Raw genomic sequence first — 15,014 nt, 5'->3', positions numbered from 1 at the left:
TTTACCTACCCACTATGTCCCCCTATCTCCCTCTTCTCTTTCCTACCCTACTTTTTGCCTGCAAGGGTGTGTGTGTGTGTGTGTGTGTGTGTGTGTGTGTGTGCGTGTGTGCGTGCGCGTGTATGTATGTGTTTCCTAGTAACCTGATACGGCTTGTCACATAAACATTTGGGGGCTTGCCAGTAGAAGTTTTACCATCCATAAAGCACTTTGGTAGTGTAATACTGGTAAGCAGTGTAAATAGACTTAAGAGTTGAACAGTTAAAAACAGCATTTTTTTACTGTTTGCCATAGGTAAAGACTAAATCTGTTTCCAGGATTGAGTTGTCAGAAAGCATGGTCATAGTCTTTTTTAGGCCTCTTTTGTCATCTGGTAAGTTACGCTGTTTCTTCTAACTCACACTCTCCTGTCCTCCACAGTTTCTTTCTTAGTTTTTATGAGTGCTCAGATACCATCTCAAAAACATTTCTTTATCTCTTGGCCAAAATGAATGTCCTTTCAATTACTCTTGAAGCGTTCTATGCAGAAATGTGATGATTATAATTCCATAGTGTGTTGAAATCATTTTGTGTCTGTTTCTTTCTCCTTCCCAGGACTATAATCTCCTGGAGAGCAGTACCATTTGTCATGGAATCATATTTCAACTTAAATCCCCACCCTCCCATTTATAGCCATATAACTATATGATTTTATGGTGATGATTCAATGTGATAAATGATGCAAGGAACTTAGCATAGTTTTTATTTAATAATGATGATAACTGTAAGTAATATTAATAAACATTCGCAGTGCTTGTCACTGTGTCTTGCATAGGTACTGATAATGCTTAACTGCAAAGGCTCTTTATCTTTTATCTGATTGCTGCTTTAAGCTGTTTTCCACTTCTTGTTTTCTAAGGAACATTTGTATAGTATTTTATATCATGAACCTGTGTGTTAGATGGAGTATGTTTTATCATGCCCATTTTACTTGAACAAAAGAACTTGTATTAACCAAAGTTACCTTCACATTCAACTTTTTCAGCAGTTTAAAAAATGTTTCCTTTTGCCATCAGTATAATGTGTCGTTTAAGCCACAACCAATACCATTTTGTCTTATGTCATGCTTACTTGTTTGTTGACTCTGAACTAGAGGCAGAGAAACCATTTAGTAGAACCCATGACAATAGTCTCTGGAAGAGAGAGTAGGGCCTGAACAAGGATAATCCCAATGGGAGACAGAAATGACTGGGTTCTAGATATATTTAGGAGAAAATTTATAGGACTTGGATGGATGGATGGATGGAATAATGGATGGATATGGTTTGGGGAGGTAGGAATTTGGGAAGAATCCCAGATAAATCCCAGGATTCTGGCTAAAGTAAGCAGCTGATAAATGTGCTTTTCACTGAGGTAGGAAATAAGGAGGACAGTTTTGGAGAAAGATAGTATTTCACTTTTAGGTACGTTGAATTTCAGGTATCTGAGGGAAATCTAAGAGATAAGATCTGTGAGACAGTTGGATATGTGGGACTTATTATGAAGGAGAACAGGACTATAAATATATACTTGGTGTAGTCATCAGCATATATGATTGAGTTGAGGCTATGGGAGTAGGTAAGACAGATCATCAGGGAGAGAATAGACTGCAGAGCATGAGAAAAGAGAACCCAGGACAGAAACCTGAGAAACAACCAACTACTTTTTTTGCGTCCCACCAAGACTAAGAAAGAAATGGAGGAGAAAGAGAAATAGGGAGAAGGAAACCCAGGAGAGTGTAATGTTACAGAAACAGGAAAGATTTTTCAGAAGGAGAGGATGTGGTGAGCCATGTTGAATGGCCTTTGACCAGATAGAACCTTAATTTTTCCCTTGCGTTCTGTGTAAATGTTTAACAGTGTGAAAATTTATATTTTAAGTTATAACAAGATAATGATCCTGCGTAGTGCTTGTACTAAACTTTGCATGAAAGCAACAGTAGTCCTATATATTGGTTAAATAAAGAAAGTAATATTGGTAGGTTAGGAGATGAGTAAAATTTCTCAAAGAAGAATGCTCTAATTCAGTAAAATCTGTCATTAAGCCTGCACTTTTACAGGTAGCTCTTGATTGTAGCTACAGAAATTAATAGACTTAATTTAAAAAATTGGGTCTGTCTTGGTATCATGGATTTTTCAAGTGGTAAGTAAATGTAATGGCATAATTGGGGGCAGGGGAGCATGTATGGTTTGAAGAGGCTCTTCTGTTTTTAGAAGGAATGAATCATAGCACTCTGATTAACCAAGCAAATCACAGCACTTTTTATAAAACTGTGTCTGGTTTGTAAAGTAATAGTCATCTGTGGATATATTGGATTTGATGTGATTCATGATTCAGATTTTATGAGTGCTAAATAACAAAGTTATTGGCAGTAGTTTGAAAACTATCACTGTTGACCTCAGACGGTATTGGAATTTATGTTAAAAAATTTGCCATTGTTTTGTAAAAATCCGTTTCACATAGAAAATACACTTACACATTTTAGAGATTAATTAATAAGAATTGATTTGAAAACTAATGCAGCCCTTAGAAGCTAGTCAGATTAATTTTAGTATCAAAAGTTGAGAAAAAAAATAATTACAGAGTAAAGAAAGGTTAGTCTTCATTTTCAGGATGACATAATTGTTGGCATTGAGAGTACCATTGGCTGTTATTTTTGTGTGTTAACTTGGATGCTAACTATAATTGGTGTATAAAGTATTACATATAATGCTCCTGACATTTTGGACTAGGATCAGGAAAATGTTTTCTTGGACTAGAACCTATAAAGAATAGATGATTTTAACTGTCAGTGGAAGTATACCTTTTTAAGATCTGGTTTATAGAATGTGCTTAATTAAGGGACCTACAGTATCTGTTAAATTAGAAAGAGCAAAATATTATTGAAGCTCAATTAATGTGGAACGCCTAGGTGGCTCAGAGTTTGAGCATCTGCCTTCGGCTCAGGGTGTGATCCCAGAATCCAGGATCAAGTCCCACATCGGGCTCCCTGCAAGGAGCCTACTTCTCCCTCTGCCTGTGTCTCTGCCTCTGTCTCTCTATGTTTCTCATGAATGAGTAAATAAATAAATCTTTTTTAAAAAAGATTAATTAATGTGATTAGGAAGGTATCCTTAGGAAGAATGAGTAGAACATAAAATGATGTAAAAAAACACACAGCATTATAGCCCTGGGCAATTGGTCAATATTCAGCGTAGTACAAGAGGTGGTAGGAAGTGAGAGATGCTCCTTGATGGTCACTGGAGTGGTACTTTATTCTGGGGTTGTGGTAACATAGTTTTCTTTATATTAATTAGATCTTAACATCATTCAAGTAGAAAAAGTAGCCTGTAGACACAGCAACCAGTTCCAGGGCTGCTGCACACTTAGACTGTGCATTATTATGCAAGTCTTTGTTAATGCTTTGGCCCTGCCTGGATATGTTGATAACGGGGAAAGAAATGCTCTGATTTATTAATCAGTTTGGTGAAATTGGGTGATAGAATTCTGTCACTGAATTACATCTGCTTTAGCTTTAGGTTGAATTTTTGGATCTAAAAACCAAGAACCAAATCAAAATTGGAACCCCATCCATCAACTTATAGGTATTATTTTTCTATAAGCTCCCATTGAGACAGCTAATTGGCATTTGATTTATCACTTTTAGCTTAATACTAATTACTTTGTAAAATTTTCTGTATTAGTTACCTATTTGTGTAACTAATTACCCCAAAATAAAATGGCTGAATAAACATTTATTATCTTATCCTTTTTCTTTCCTTTCTTTTCTTTTCTTTTTTTTTTTTTTTTTTTTGAGTAGAAAATTTGGAAGCAGCTTATCTCTGGCTCAGGGTGTCAGGCTCAACTGAGAGAGGGTCCGTTTCTAAGCTCACTCATGTGATTGTCAGCAAGCCTTAGAACACCTGTTTCCAAGTTACTCCCATGGCTGTCAGCAGGCCTCAGGACTCTGGCTGTTGGCCATAGACATCAATTTCTTGGTGACATTAGCTTCTTCTCCATGGGGCTGCTCGCAGTATAGCAGCTTGTTTATTCCAAAGCAAGGCATCTGAGTGAGAGGCCCCAAAACAGAAGCCAGTCTTTTTATAACATAGTTTTGGGAGCGGTACCCTGTTACATCTGCTAAATTCTGTTCCTTAGAATTGAGTCGCTAAATCCAGCTCATACTCAGGTGGAAGAGATTACAGAAGGGTTTGCATACCTGGAGGAGATGACATCATTGTGGGCCATCTTAGAGGTTGTCCACTGCACCATCCTTTTAAGTTGCAAACTTTTTATTGTTTTGTTGCAGAATCCTTTCTCAGAAGGAAAGCTTATGGAGGAGACTCAAAATATAAAATAAATAAGAAATTTTTTCTGTCCAAAACAGATTCTAGGGAGGTAGATCTTACCTGCTATCATCCTTCCTCTTTAGCTTCCAATCAATTTGAGTATTAGTATCTTTACCATCAAATGTCAGTCAAGAACATGAATAAATACTGGTTTTCTCATACTTTCATTTTAAAATTTGTCAATAGTTGTATAATTCTAGCTTATAAAAATCAGGTATTGAAACATGGAAAACAATTTGTATAAATGTTTCTGGCAACTTTTAAAGTTGAGCAACCTTTTTAGTAGAGTAAATCTAATATAATGCCTTATTTTGTAGTATTAGCATATATAATTTGTATATTGGTGTGATAAAGATAGTGATTTACTTACTAATTGCTGCCTGGGGTGTTAACTATTTCTAAGTTATATGTATTTCTAAAAATTAATCACAAGTGTATAGTAGTACTTGAAATTCAAATTTAATATCAACATGTTCTTTAAGATTTTACTTATTTGGGAGAGAGAACACAAGCAGGAGGGAGAGGCAGAGGGAAAGGGAGAAGCAGAAGCAGATTCCCCACTGAGGAGGGAACTCGACTTGGGACTTGATTCTAGGACCCTGGGGTCATGACCTTGAGCTGTAGGCAGACGCTTAACCAGAGGAGCCACCCAGGCACCTATTAACATGTTTTTATAGCTGTTATGCTGTAAATTGTGATTCCTAATCAGTAACATAACTTATTTTATCTTGTAGTATAAAGAATATGGTTTCAAAATAATAGTACCAAAATTAATAACAAACAATAGATCTGTAAGTTTAGAGTTTCTTTATGTAGTCCTTATAGTCCTTAGACTATATCCCCTGTAAAGCTGTGTAAAATCATTTGAAAATCATTTCTGGGTGGTTATGTCAACAGTTTGATGTATAGTTAGGTTCTTGGCATTGTTTCTAAATCTTTATTCACATTAACTTAACTCCTATTACTGCCCCGCGAACTAGATTCTGTTGTTATCCTTATTTTACTGGTGAATACAGTTTTTGCCATCTTGATTTTAAGTTAATTTATGTTAACGAGAAAATAGTACTGGTTTTGTTTTTTTCTCTATGGATTGCTGTAGTGGGAAGTAGTGGATAAAATGAGGGAAAGGAATATTTTAATTAGGAAATGAGATGGTATTTATAATTTGGGGACTTTAAGGGTAGTATATCATGGGACTATAAGGATAATAAGTTGTAATGGACTCAATTCAAATATAAACACACATCCCCCATATTTGTTTACATATGAACAATCAATGATGTCACTTAAATATGTGTGATTATGTGTATAATACTGCATTTTATTGTGCTGTTATAGGATTCTAAGCCCAGGATTTACCCTGAGCAACCTGCTACAACCATAATACCTTACATTAGAATTTTAAATCTTAAATGAAGATTTAGACAGTGAAGTTCCTGGAATCATGAAAATCAGTTGTGATTTAAATTGCTTTTAGCCAAAATATAATGTCTGAACCAGTGGGTAGTATTGGAAGTGAAAGTTAACTACCACAGTTTTTTCTGAGCAGTTTTTTCACAGGTTCAGGTTCGTTTTATGGAGTAGATTTTTGTTACTAAAAAGCTTGATTTTGGTACTTAATTACTAAGGAGTAGCTTTTTGTGGATGAGTGTTGAATTTTTAGAACTTAGACAAATTTTTTTTTAATTTTTTTTTTTTTAATATTTATCTGACAGAGAGAGAGAGGGTATGCACACACACAAGCAGGGGGAGCAGCAGAGGGATAGGGAGAAGCAGGCTCTCTGCTAAGCAGGACCCTGGGATCATGACCTGAGCTGAAGGCAGATGTTTAACCAACTGAGCCAACCAGGCGCTCCCACAAGATAGTTTTGAATAGAGCATTCTAATTTCTGGACTTTCTTTTCTAAGCTTTTCTGATAAAAATCCATTTTAGTTGAGCTTATGGCATGATTACAAACAGCTTTGTGTGCTGGTCTCTAGGTGACCCTTTTGGTTACTTTAAAATATTTTCAAGAGATTTTAATTTTCTTAAATTACTTTATGCAGTTGGTTCTATTTTAAATCAGAGTCTAAATGGAAACTGCATTTACTATAAATAAAAATCAGAAATTATTCAGTTCCTAGTGACATTTTTTATTCTAGCTTAATACCAAAAGGATAGAATATTTGAGTTATTGCACCCGTATCTATTTTATCAATCCAAACATGTAGGACCTTTGTGCCAGCTACTTGCTCATTCTTCAGGTAATAGAAGTTAATCAGGAATCTAGAAAAGTTAACTAAGAGATCCTTTTGGTATTAATCTCTGTATTATAGTTAGAAATGGAGGTCTGTATAGTGCCCCTGTTTGTATGACTGGGTCATTTGAAAACAAAGGCAATAATTACTATTTTTTTAAAACTCCGATTTAGTTTGAAAAGCATATACTTTTTCCAAGACAATTTATATCTTCAAATTAAGTAGGAATCTAGCAAAAATCTTGGACGTTTGCTGTCAACCTTTACTAAACAGAAATGTGGCAAGAATGAAATGTAAGATTTTCATTAGAATTACATTTTTAATTTGTTTTTGTTGAGTGAGGAGTTTATTTTTTTAAAAGATTTTATTTATTCATGAGAGACACAGAAGAAAGGCAGAGACACAGGCAGAGGAAGAAGCAGGTTCCATGCAGAGATCCGATGCGGGACTCGATCCCAGGACTCCGGGATCATGCTCTGAGCCGAAGGCAGACGCTCAACCGCTGAACCACCCAGGTGTCCCAAGTAATGAGTTTATACGCCATTTTCTCCTATTTACTTTTAAAACAAAGGAAGAGCTGGGGTGCCTGGGTGTCTATTAAGTCTATTAAGTCTATTAAGCGTCGGAATCTTGGTTTTGGCTGAGATCCTGAATTTAGGGTTGTGAGATCGAGCCCTGTGGTAGGTTCTGCACTCAGTGCAGAGTCTGCCTAAGACTTTCTCTCTCTCCTCCTCTGACCATCCATGCTGTGCACTCTCTCAAGTAAATAAATCTTTAGAACAAAGGGAAAGCTATACATTATCTTTGATTTTTTCCATGGAATTAAGAACCATAAAAACCTTGTTTCTTAAAAGTGGTAGTTGATTATTTGCCAGCATAATGGTAAGAGAGAGGAGTATTACTGAAACATACCTGTATCTTCAACAGGAACTAGAGTTTGAAGTCATCATTGCTGTAGTACATTAAAAGTGAACATGTACCTGATTAATATGTGTGGAGCTAAGGGTAATAGGATATTTCTTTTGAGGAGACCTTTTTTTTCCTTTTGTTAGAAGTCAGGGTTTTTTTTTGTTTTGTTTTTAATGACAGGACCATTTTTTAGACAATTATTTAAAAAGCATAACAGTTAAAACTGTGACTGTACTACTTTGTACAAGTATTTAAATTAAAATCATTATTCTTTATTAGTGGCCTGGCATACTTTTATATGTGTGTGTGCTTGGTTTCTTATAGGTGACAAATGGCTATTTTAAAGACTAATTGGGGCACCTGGGTGGCTCAGTCAGTAAAAAGTCTGCCTTTAGCTCAGTTCATGATCCCAGGGCCCTGGGATGGAGCCCCACATCTGGCTTCCTGGTCAGCAGGGAGTCTCCTTGTCCCTTTCTCTCTCCCTCTGCCCCTCTCCCTGTTTGTGCTCTCTTTGTCTCTCTCAACTAAAATCTTTTTTAAAAAAGAGTTATTGAGTGATAAAAGGGAATTGTATTCATGCTTTTTATCTGAATTCTTATAGATTGTTAGTTTACTGTGATTTCTACACCAGATTTGGTGAATATTAATGACACTGGCTAGTTAAGAAATGGCATATTTTGATCAACTAATTATCCTTGTATAATATTAAAAAGTGATGGTGTTGTTTCAGCAAAATGAAATAGTCTGATAGCTGATATTTTTGTATATTAAAATGTACTTGCCATTATAGTGGGAATTTAGAAATGAAGCCATTCAAATCATTATTTTCTTTTCCTTCTCTTTTTGATAGTGCCAGAAGTTTCTGCTGACATTTTAGTTAGCAAATTGTTTCTGTGTATACTTTGGGGCATGCATATACAGTTATCTGGTGAATTTACACCCCTTTCCCCTGTAGTTCTACATGTATTAATAATCTCAAATAAAATTAATCTTCTTATTCTGATAGAGAAGAAAAGGCTGGATCACTTACCAGTAACTGGAGTTCTCCTATTGGGTAATCTCCACAGATCCACATTCTTTGAAGTTATTGTGAATGCCTCGAGGACCAAGGAACCGTTGAAATTTCCAATTTCAGGAAGGTAAGCAAGTGTACTGAAGCATGTCTCTAGCATCTCCCAAATCCCCTCCCCCCAACTTTCTTACATATACGTCTGTACTGCATGCCCCCTCAGTTCCAGTGGATGTCCATCAGGAAGATTCTCATGCTGGACAGAAGGGCAAGAGAGGTGGATCTGTGAGGGAAAAGACCCAATAGGATAACTCAAGTTACTGGTGAGTAATCTAGTTTTCACAAACTTTAGATTTTTTTTTTTCTCACATTTCTTCTCTCTAGAAAGAATTTAATTACAAAGAAGAAAGTTGAGATAACTTCAGTTTGTAAATTTGGTGTAAATTATGGAATTTATTGTATGGATGATAAATACCTAGTTCTTAATGGGTATATGAATGAGTATAATATAATAGCTGTTTATAAAATAATTATGTCTGTTACCTTTTGGTAAATAGTATAGTACTTCTAAAGTAATTTAAGGAAGCTGTGTGTTGGATTATTTTGAAAATTCCTTTATTTGTGATGTTGTTTTTATATGAAGTAAATACTTAACACTGTAAAACTTATGCTTATGCTAAATTTTGCCAAATTCTTTTGGTGTAGTATCAAACAGCAAAATAATAATTTAAATTAGTTGACTAGGACTTCTTACTGATACAGTTTTCAGTGTACCTTTTAACTTCATTGTAGGTATATTTAGAAAATAATTGAGGGTGTGTTACAGTTTTATTTACCACTTCCTTGTTCATAATATATGGACTTATTAAAGTGATATAGGTGGCACAGTTAGTCCATTGTGAGTGTCTGCTTCCACAAGTACCAGTTTATTAAACTGGCATAGTAGAATTGGACAGAATTATTTGCTTCTTGTTTCTCTCATTTATTCTGTATTGTTATCAGGTTATCCCTCTAAAAGGGCACTTTTAACATGTAAAGAGCCTGTAGTGGTGCTCCATTCAAACTGTTCTACAGAATTTTCATCCATTTGCTGGGTACTTAAGGCCTTTCCTACTCCAATCCTATCCTATTTATCCAGCCTTAATTTCTTCTCTTTTGGTCTTACTTCTGTACTTGTTATATTTATGCTTTGGTGCTTATGCTTTGCCATTTTTTTTAAAGTGGCTTTTTTTCTTTCTTTTATTATTAATATTTTTTTAAATTCTACTTTTCTGTAAGGTTGAGATCAAGTCCTGTCCCTTACATAATTCCTTTTATGCTAGCATCTCTCTGTGACCTCTGTTTACTCAATGGAAAAATGAGATTGCTCTGAGGATTGAATTAACTTCTGGAATTTACTTAGAACAATGCCCTGGTAAACACTCTTATTAACTATTACTTGATTGTAGATGGAACATTTCTGTGATTACGGATCTAATTTTCATCTGTGTGACACAGTTTAGCCTTTTAGCCTTTAAATATTAGCTGTAGGTGGCATCACTATTTCTTTGTTTTGAAACTCTTAAGCTAATTTGTATGATCATGGAGAACAAGAATAGGATTTATTGTTTTTAGTATTTTTTAGTTCTAACATCAGTCACTGAGATTAAATTATATCCATTAAAAATAGTTTTTCATGTAGTTGATAGAAAAATTAGTTGTTCATGAATATAGTATAAATATATTTACTTAAGAACAACAGTTTTTTTCCCTTTAAAACTGGGATAGTGAAATTATAATTGTATAGTGCAATATAAATTTCTTCTTGGAAAAAAAAATAAAAAAAAATAAATTTCTTCATGGGACATTAAAATAGAAGGTATAGTTTTGAGAAAGTTAACTAGTTGGCTTCACTTTAAGACTGTGTAGTGTTAGAAAACTGGAAATTCAGTGTACTTGATTTTTGAGGTTTAAATATCTTAGAAGAAAAAAATATATCTTAGAAGACTATTGCTTTGGGATCCCTGGGTGGCGCAGCGGTTTGGCGCCTGCCTTTGGCACAGGGCGCGATCCTGGAGACCCGGGATCGAATCCCACGTCAGGCTCCTGGTGCATGGAGCCTGCTTCTCCCTCTGCCTATGTCTCTGCCTCTCTCTCTCTCTGTGACTATCATAAATAATAAATAAAAAAAAAAAAAGAAGACTATTGCTTTATTTTTAGAAATGTTTGGATTTAAGAATACCTGTCTGAGGAAATAGTAAATGAAATCTAATTTTATAATTACTGGAAGGAAGAAAATAACAGAATAAGTGTCACTTTTAAATAGTCACCAGAGAAACCAGTTCAGGTCCAATTAGACAAGCCAAACTAAAGAACATTTAGATGACTTATTTTGAATTTACTTCTGCACATCCATGTAAGAGACTGTTCAGTTTCATTGTTTCTTTTCTGTGATAGTGATATGGTATATTAAGGATATCCTTATTTTTTATTCTTTCAGAGATAAATGCTGAAAAAATTTTAAGTGAAATATGATGGGTTCAGGAAAAAAGTGTGGGTATTTGGGTGTGGTGTATATATGTGTATGTAGAGAGAAACTAAATGTGGTAAATGTTAACAATTTTGAATCTAGGTGAAGGGTATACAGGGTATACATTACACTTTCAACTTTTCTGTGGTTTTGATATTTTTCAAAAAAAAAGTTGAGAAAGTATTTTAAAAAGAACTGTATTGTGTTTCAATTTCTCTAATTCTAAAATGGGAATAATAGAACTTGTTCTTTCTATGCCTTGTTACAAGTAGGCACAGCAGGAGTACATTTGGTAGAATAGCAGTCAAAAGAACTTTTAAGAAGTGGGTTTTTTTTTATACATTAAAGAAGAGTTTTATAGTGGAGAATATTCAAAGAACATTTCACGTAAAAGTGTATTAGCTTAAAATATATCCCTTTTTCTTATTCAGAGTTTATTGCATTAGAATTGAACAAGAACAGTCAAGAAGCAATAAATATGTAGAGATATATGAAGTAACTAATTGAAATGGAAAAACATAGCTAGTTATAAAATAACAATGGGCAAAAAAGATTAGACATAGCTGAAGAGAGAAGTTGTTAATTTCAAGATAAAACTTTTAACTCTTCCAGAACACTGCACAGGAAGAAAAAGGGATGAAAAGTATAAAAGAAAAACTAAGCTAGCAGTAGATTGAAAGCTCCAGTGTAGATCTGATTTGGAGTTCCAGAATGGAGAATACAGAGAATGGTGGAGAAGCATTATTGAAGAAAAAAATGACTAAACATTTTCAAGAATTTTTTTAAATGGAAATTGTAGAATAATTAGAACTGAATCATAACAAAAGCATTGTATCAGAACTTAAAGGATACAGGAAAAGTGGTGCCTAGGGGTGAATGTATAATCTTAAATGCATGTATTAGGTTGAAAGAAAGTAAATGAGCCAAATACTCAACTCAAAAACTACAAAAGGAGAATGTAAAAGCTGAGAAAGAAGGGAACAAATAAAAAAAATAGAATTTGGTGAAATAGAAAATAATCAACAATAAAAACAACAGTAATGTTTATTTAAATCAGAGCTGGCTCTTTTTAGTTAAGTTCTGGACATACTTATCAAAAAACAGATGATGCAAATAATAAAATTTTAAATGAGATATAACTACAAACACAATTATAATTTTATTTATTTTTAAAATATTTTATTTGTTTATTTGAGAGAGAGAGAGACAGCATGAGCATGAGCAGTGGAGAGGAGGCAGAGGGAAAGGGAAAAGCAGACACCACTGCCGGCTGAGCAGGGAGTTGGATGCTGCTAGATCCAGGACCCTGAGATCATACCCTTTGATCATGACCTGAGAGGAGGCAGATGCATAATCAACTGAGCCACCCAGGTGCCCCCAAACACAATTATAATTTTAAAAATCACAAGAAATCATTATTAATTGATATGTATATATTATACATACATAATATACATATATATAAGTTTTCTAGGAAAAACCATTCCAGAATTGTAAAGAGAAAGAAAATCTAAAGAAATTTAAATACCATTAAGGAAATTGAAGTAGTAAATTTCTACAAGTTTCTACTAAAAAACAGGTTTTTAAAAATAACCTTAGGGGCACCTGGGTAGCTCAGTCAGTTAACCATTCAACTCTCTTGATCTCAGCTCAAGCCTTGGTCTTAGGGTCATGAGTGTAGGCCCTACTTGGGCTCTACACAGGGAGCCTGTTTAAAAATAATAATAATAATAAAAATAATAAAGTTACTATTTTATTTTTATTTTATTATGTTACAATTCACAAATCCTATCATGTATCCATTTAAAATGTACAGTACAGTTGTTTTTAGTATTTGGAGAGCTGTGCAGGCAGTTATTTAGAATACTTTCACACCCCAAAAAGAAACTGCTGTACCTGTTAGCAGTAGATCTCAGTTCTTTTCAAACTCTCCAGCCATAGGCAGCCACTGATTTATTCTGTTTCTGTCACTTTGCCTATTTTAGACATTTCATGTAAATGGAATCATTCAGTATGTGGCCTTTTGCAACTCACTTTTTTCACTTATAATATTTTTAAGGTTTAACCATATTCTAGCATATATCAGTGCACTTTATCCCTTCTATGGCCAAATAATATTTCATTTATCCATATAATATATTTTGGTTATCCTTTCATCAGCTGATGGATGTTCGGATTGTTCTGCATTTTTTGCCTATTAAGAATAGCTGCTGGGATGCCTGGGTGGCTCAGCGGTTGAATGTCTGCCTTTGGCTCAGGGCCTGATCCCAGGGTCCCAGGATCGACTTCCTCATTGGGCTCCTGGCAGGGAGCCTGCTTCTCCCTGTGCCTGTGTCTCTGCCTCTCTTTCTGTGTCTGTCATGAATAAATAAATAAAATCTTTTAAAAAAGGAATAGCTGCTATCAGCATTTATGTACCAATTTTTTATATGGGCATACATTTTCATTTTCTTGAATATATATCTAGGAGTGAAATTGCTAGGTCATATGATAACTGTGTTCAACCTTTTGAGGAACTGCCATACTGTTTTCCAAAGTGGCTGTGCCATTTTACTTTCCCACCAGCAGTATAAAAGGTTTCTGATTTTCTATACCCTCACCAATACTTTCATTATTTGCTTTTTTATTTTACCCATCCTCACTGTGTGAAGTGGTATCAGAGGAATAGTTTTAATTGTGATATTTATAATCCTATTTCAGATATACTTTTGGGGAACAGATAATTCTATTTTTATACAAAATGATTCAGATAATGAAAAAAAGAGGGAAAGCTACCTTGCTACTTATCAGACAAGTGTAGTCTGGCTACCTAAACTGGAAAGAATATAGAAGAGAAAATATATTCTATCTTATGTATGAACAGAGACATAAAAATTTTACTTAATATGAGAATATAAGGATAACTCAATATTTGAAAATTATATCAATGTAACTTATAATTTAAGGGAATAATCTTAAAAGATTTAGTAAAAGTTTATGATAAAACTCAATGCCTATTAATGTTTTGAAAAAATACCCTTCAAACCATGACAAGTGAACTTTTTTCTTTCAGTAAAGGCTATCTTTCAAATTGTCTTTCAAACAACAAGATTATGCTTAATGGTGAAACTTTAGAAACATTCCAATTAAAGTCAAGAATCAAACAAACATGTCTTTACTAATAAGAAAAAAGAAAAAACTAAAATCTGAAAGGATTGGAAAAGAGGAAAAATGAGATGAACATATCCCTACAAAAGTTTTCTAAAAATCAAGACTGGGGATCCCTGGGTGGCGCAGCGGTTTGGCGCCTGCCTTTGGCCCAGGGCGCGATCCTGGAGACCCGGGATCGAATCCCACGTCGGGCTCCCGGTGCATGGAGCCTGCTTCTCCCTCTGCCTATGTCTCTGCCTCTCTCTCTCTCTCTGTGTGACTATCATAAATAAATAATTTAAAAAAAAAATTAAAAAAAAAAATAAAAATCAAGACTGTATTAATAGAATTCAGTGTCATTGAATATACGGTCCAATAGATTCAAACTGACAATAGCCAATTAGAAAATAAAAAATTTCTCCTGTACTACAAAGTACCCAAAGTATTATCAAAGGACATAAAATTAGACATAAAAGGCAGTATCTACTATATTTATGGTAAGTATAACTATTGCTAAGATATTACTTCTCTGATTTATTATATCTAGTTTTAGATAAAAATCCCAATAGGATTTTTTTTCGTAGAAAATGACCTTCGTATGCAAAAGTAAAGCCACAAGAATAACCAAGACAGTCCTGAAAGAACAAGAACAGTGAGGAGGGGCTTGTGCCATTGTTTAGCAAGACTAATTTTAAACTTAAAATACTTAGAATGGAGTACTACATCGCATTACAAAAGAATAAACTGCTATACACAACATGGCATTAATCTCCCAGGCTTAATGTTGAGCAAAAGAAATGAGAAGATATTACATATATGATTTCATCTATGGGAAGTTCAAAGACAACTAGAATTAATCTCTGGTGTTAGAGAT

The 15,014-nt window shown here is 34.4% G+C and overlaps 1 protein-coding gene across 3 annotated transcripts in view; it reads left to right on the top strand.

Moving 5' to 3' along the window:
• The window catches only part of YAF2 (YY1 associated factor 2), a 70,082-nt gene that overhangs the window by 15,532 nt on the left and 39,536 nt on the right, over positions 1-15,014 (top strand). The window contains exon 3 of one of the 3 annotated variants that reach the window (XM_038577328.1): positions 8,561-8,632. The exons of 1 other annotated variant lie outside the window; for it this stretch is intronic. In XM_038577328.1, coding sequence (XP_038433256.1) covers positions 8,561-8,632 — 72 coding nt within the window. Of the gene's footprint in view, positions 1-8,499; positions 8,633-15,014 lie in introns of all 3 variants that reach the window. One more of the 3 variants, XM_038577329.1, reaches the window with a different exon arrangement.

This window comes from Canis lupus, chromosome 27, assembly GCF_011100685.1.
Source record: "Canis lupus familiaris isolate Mischka breed German Shepherd chromosome 27, alternate assembly UU_Cfam_GSD_1.0, whole genome shotgun sequence".
Lineage (NCBI taxonomy): Eukaryota > Metazoa > Chordata > Mammalia > Carnivora > Canidae > Canis > Canis lupus.
The sequence above is the reverse complement of the archived record's forward strand: the minus strand, read 5'-3'. Positions and strand labels throughout refer to the sequence as shown.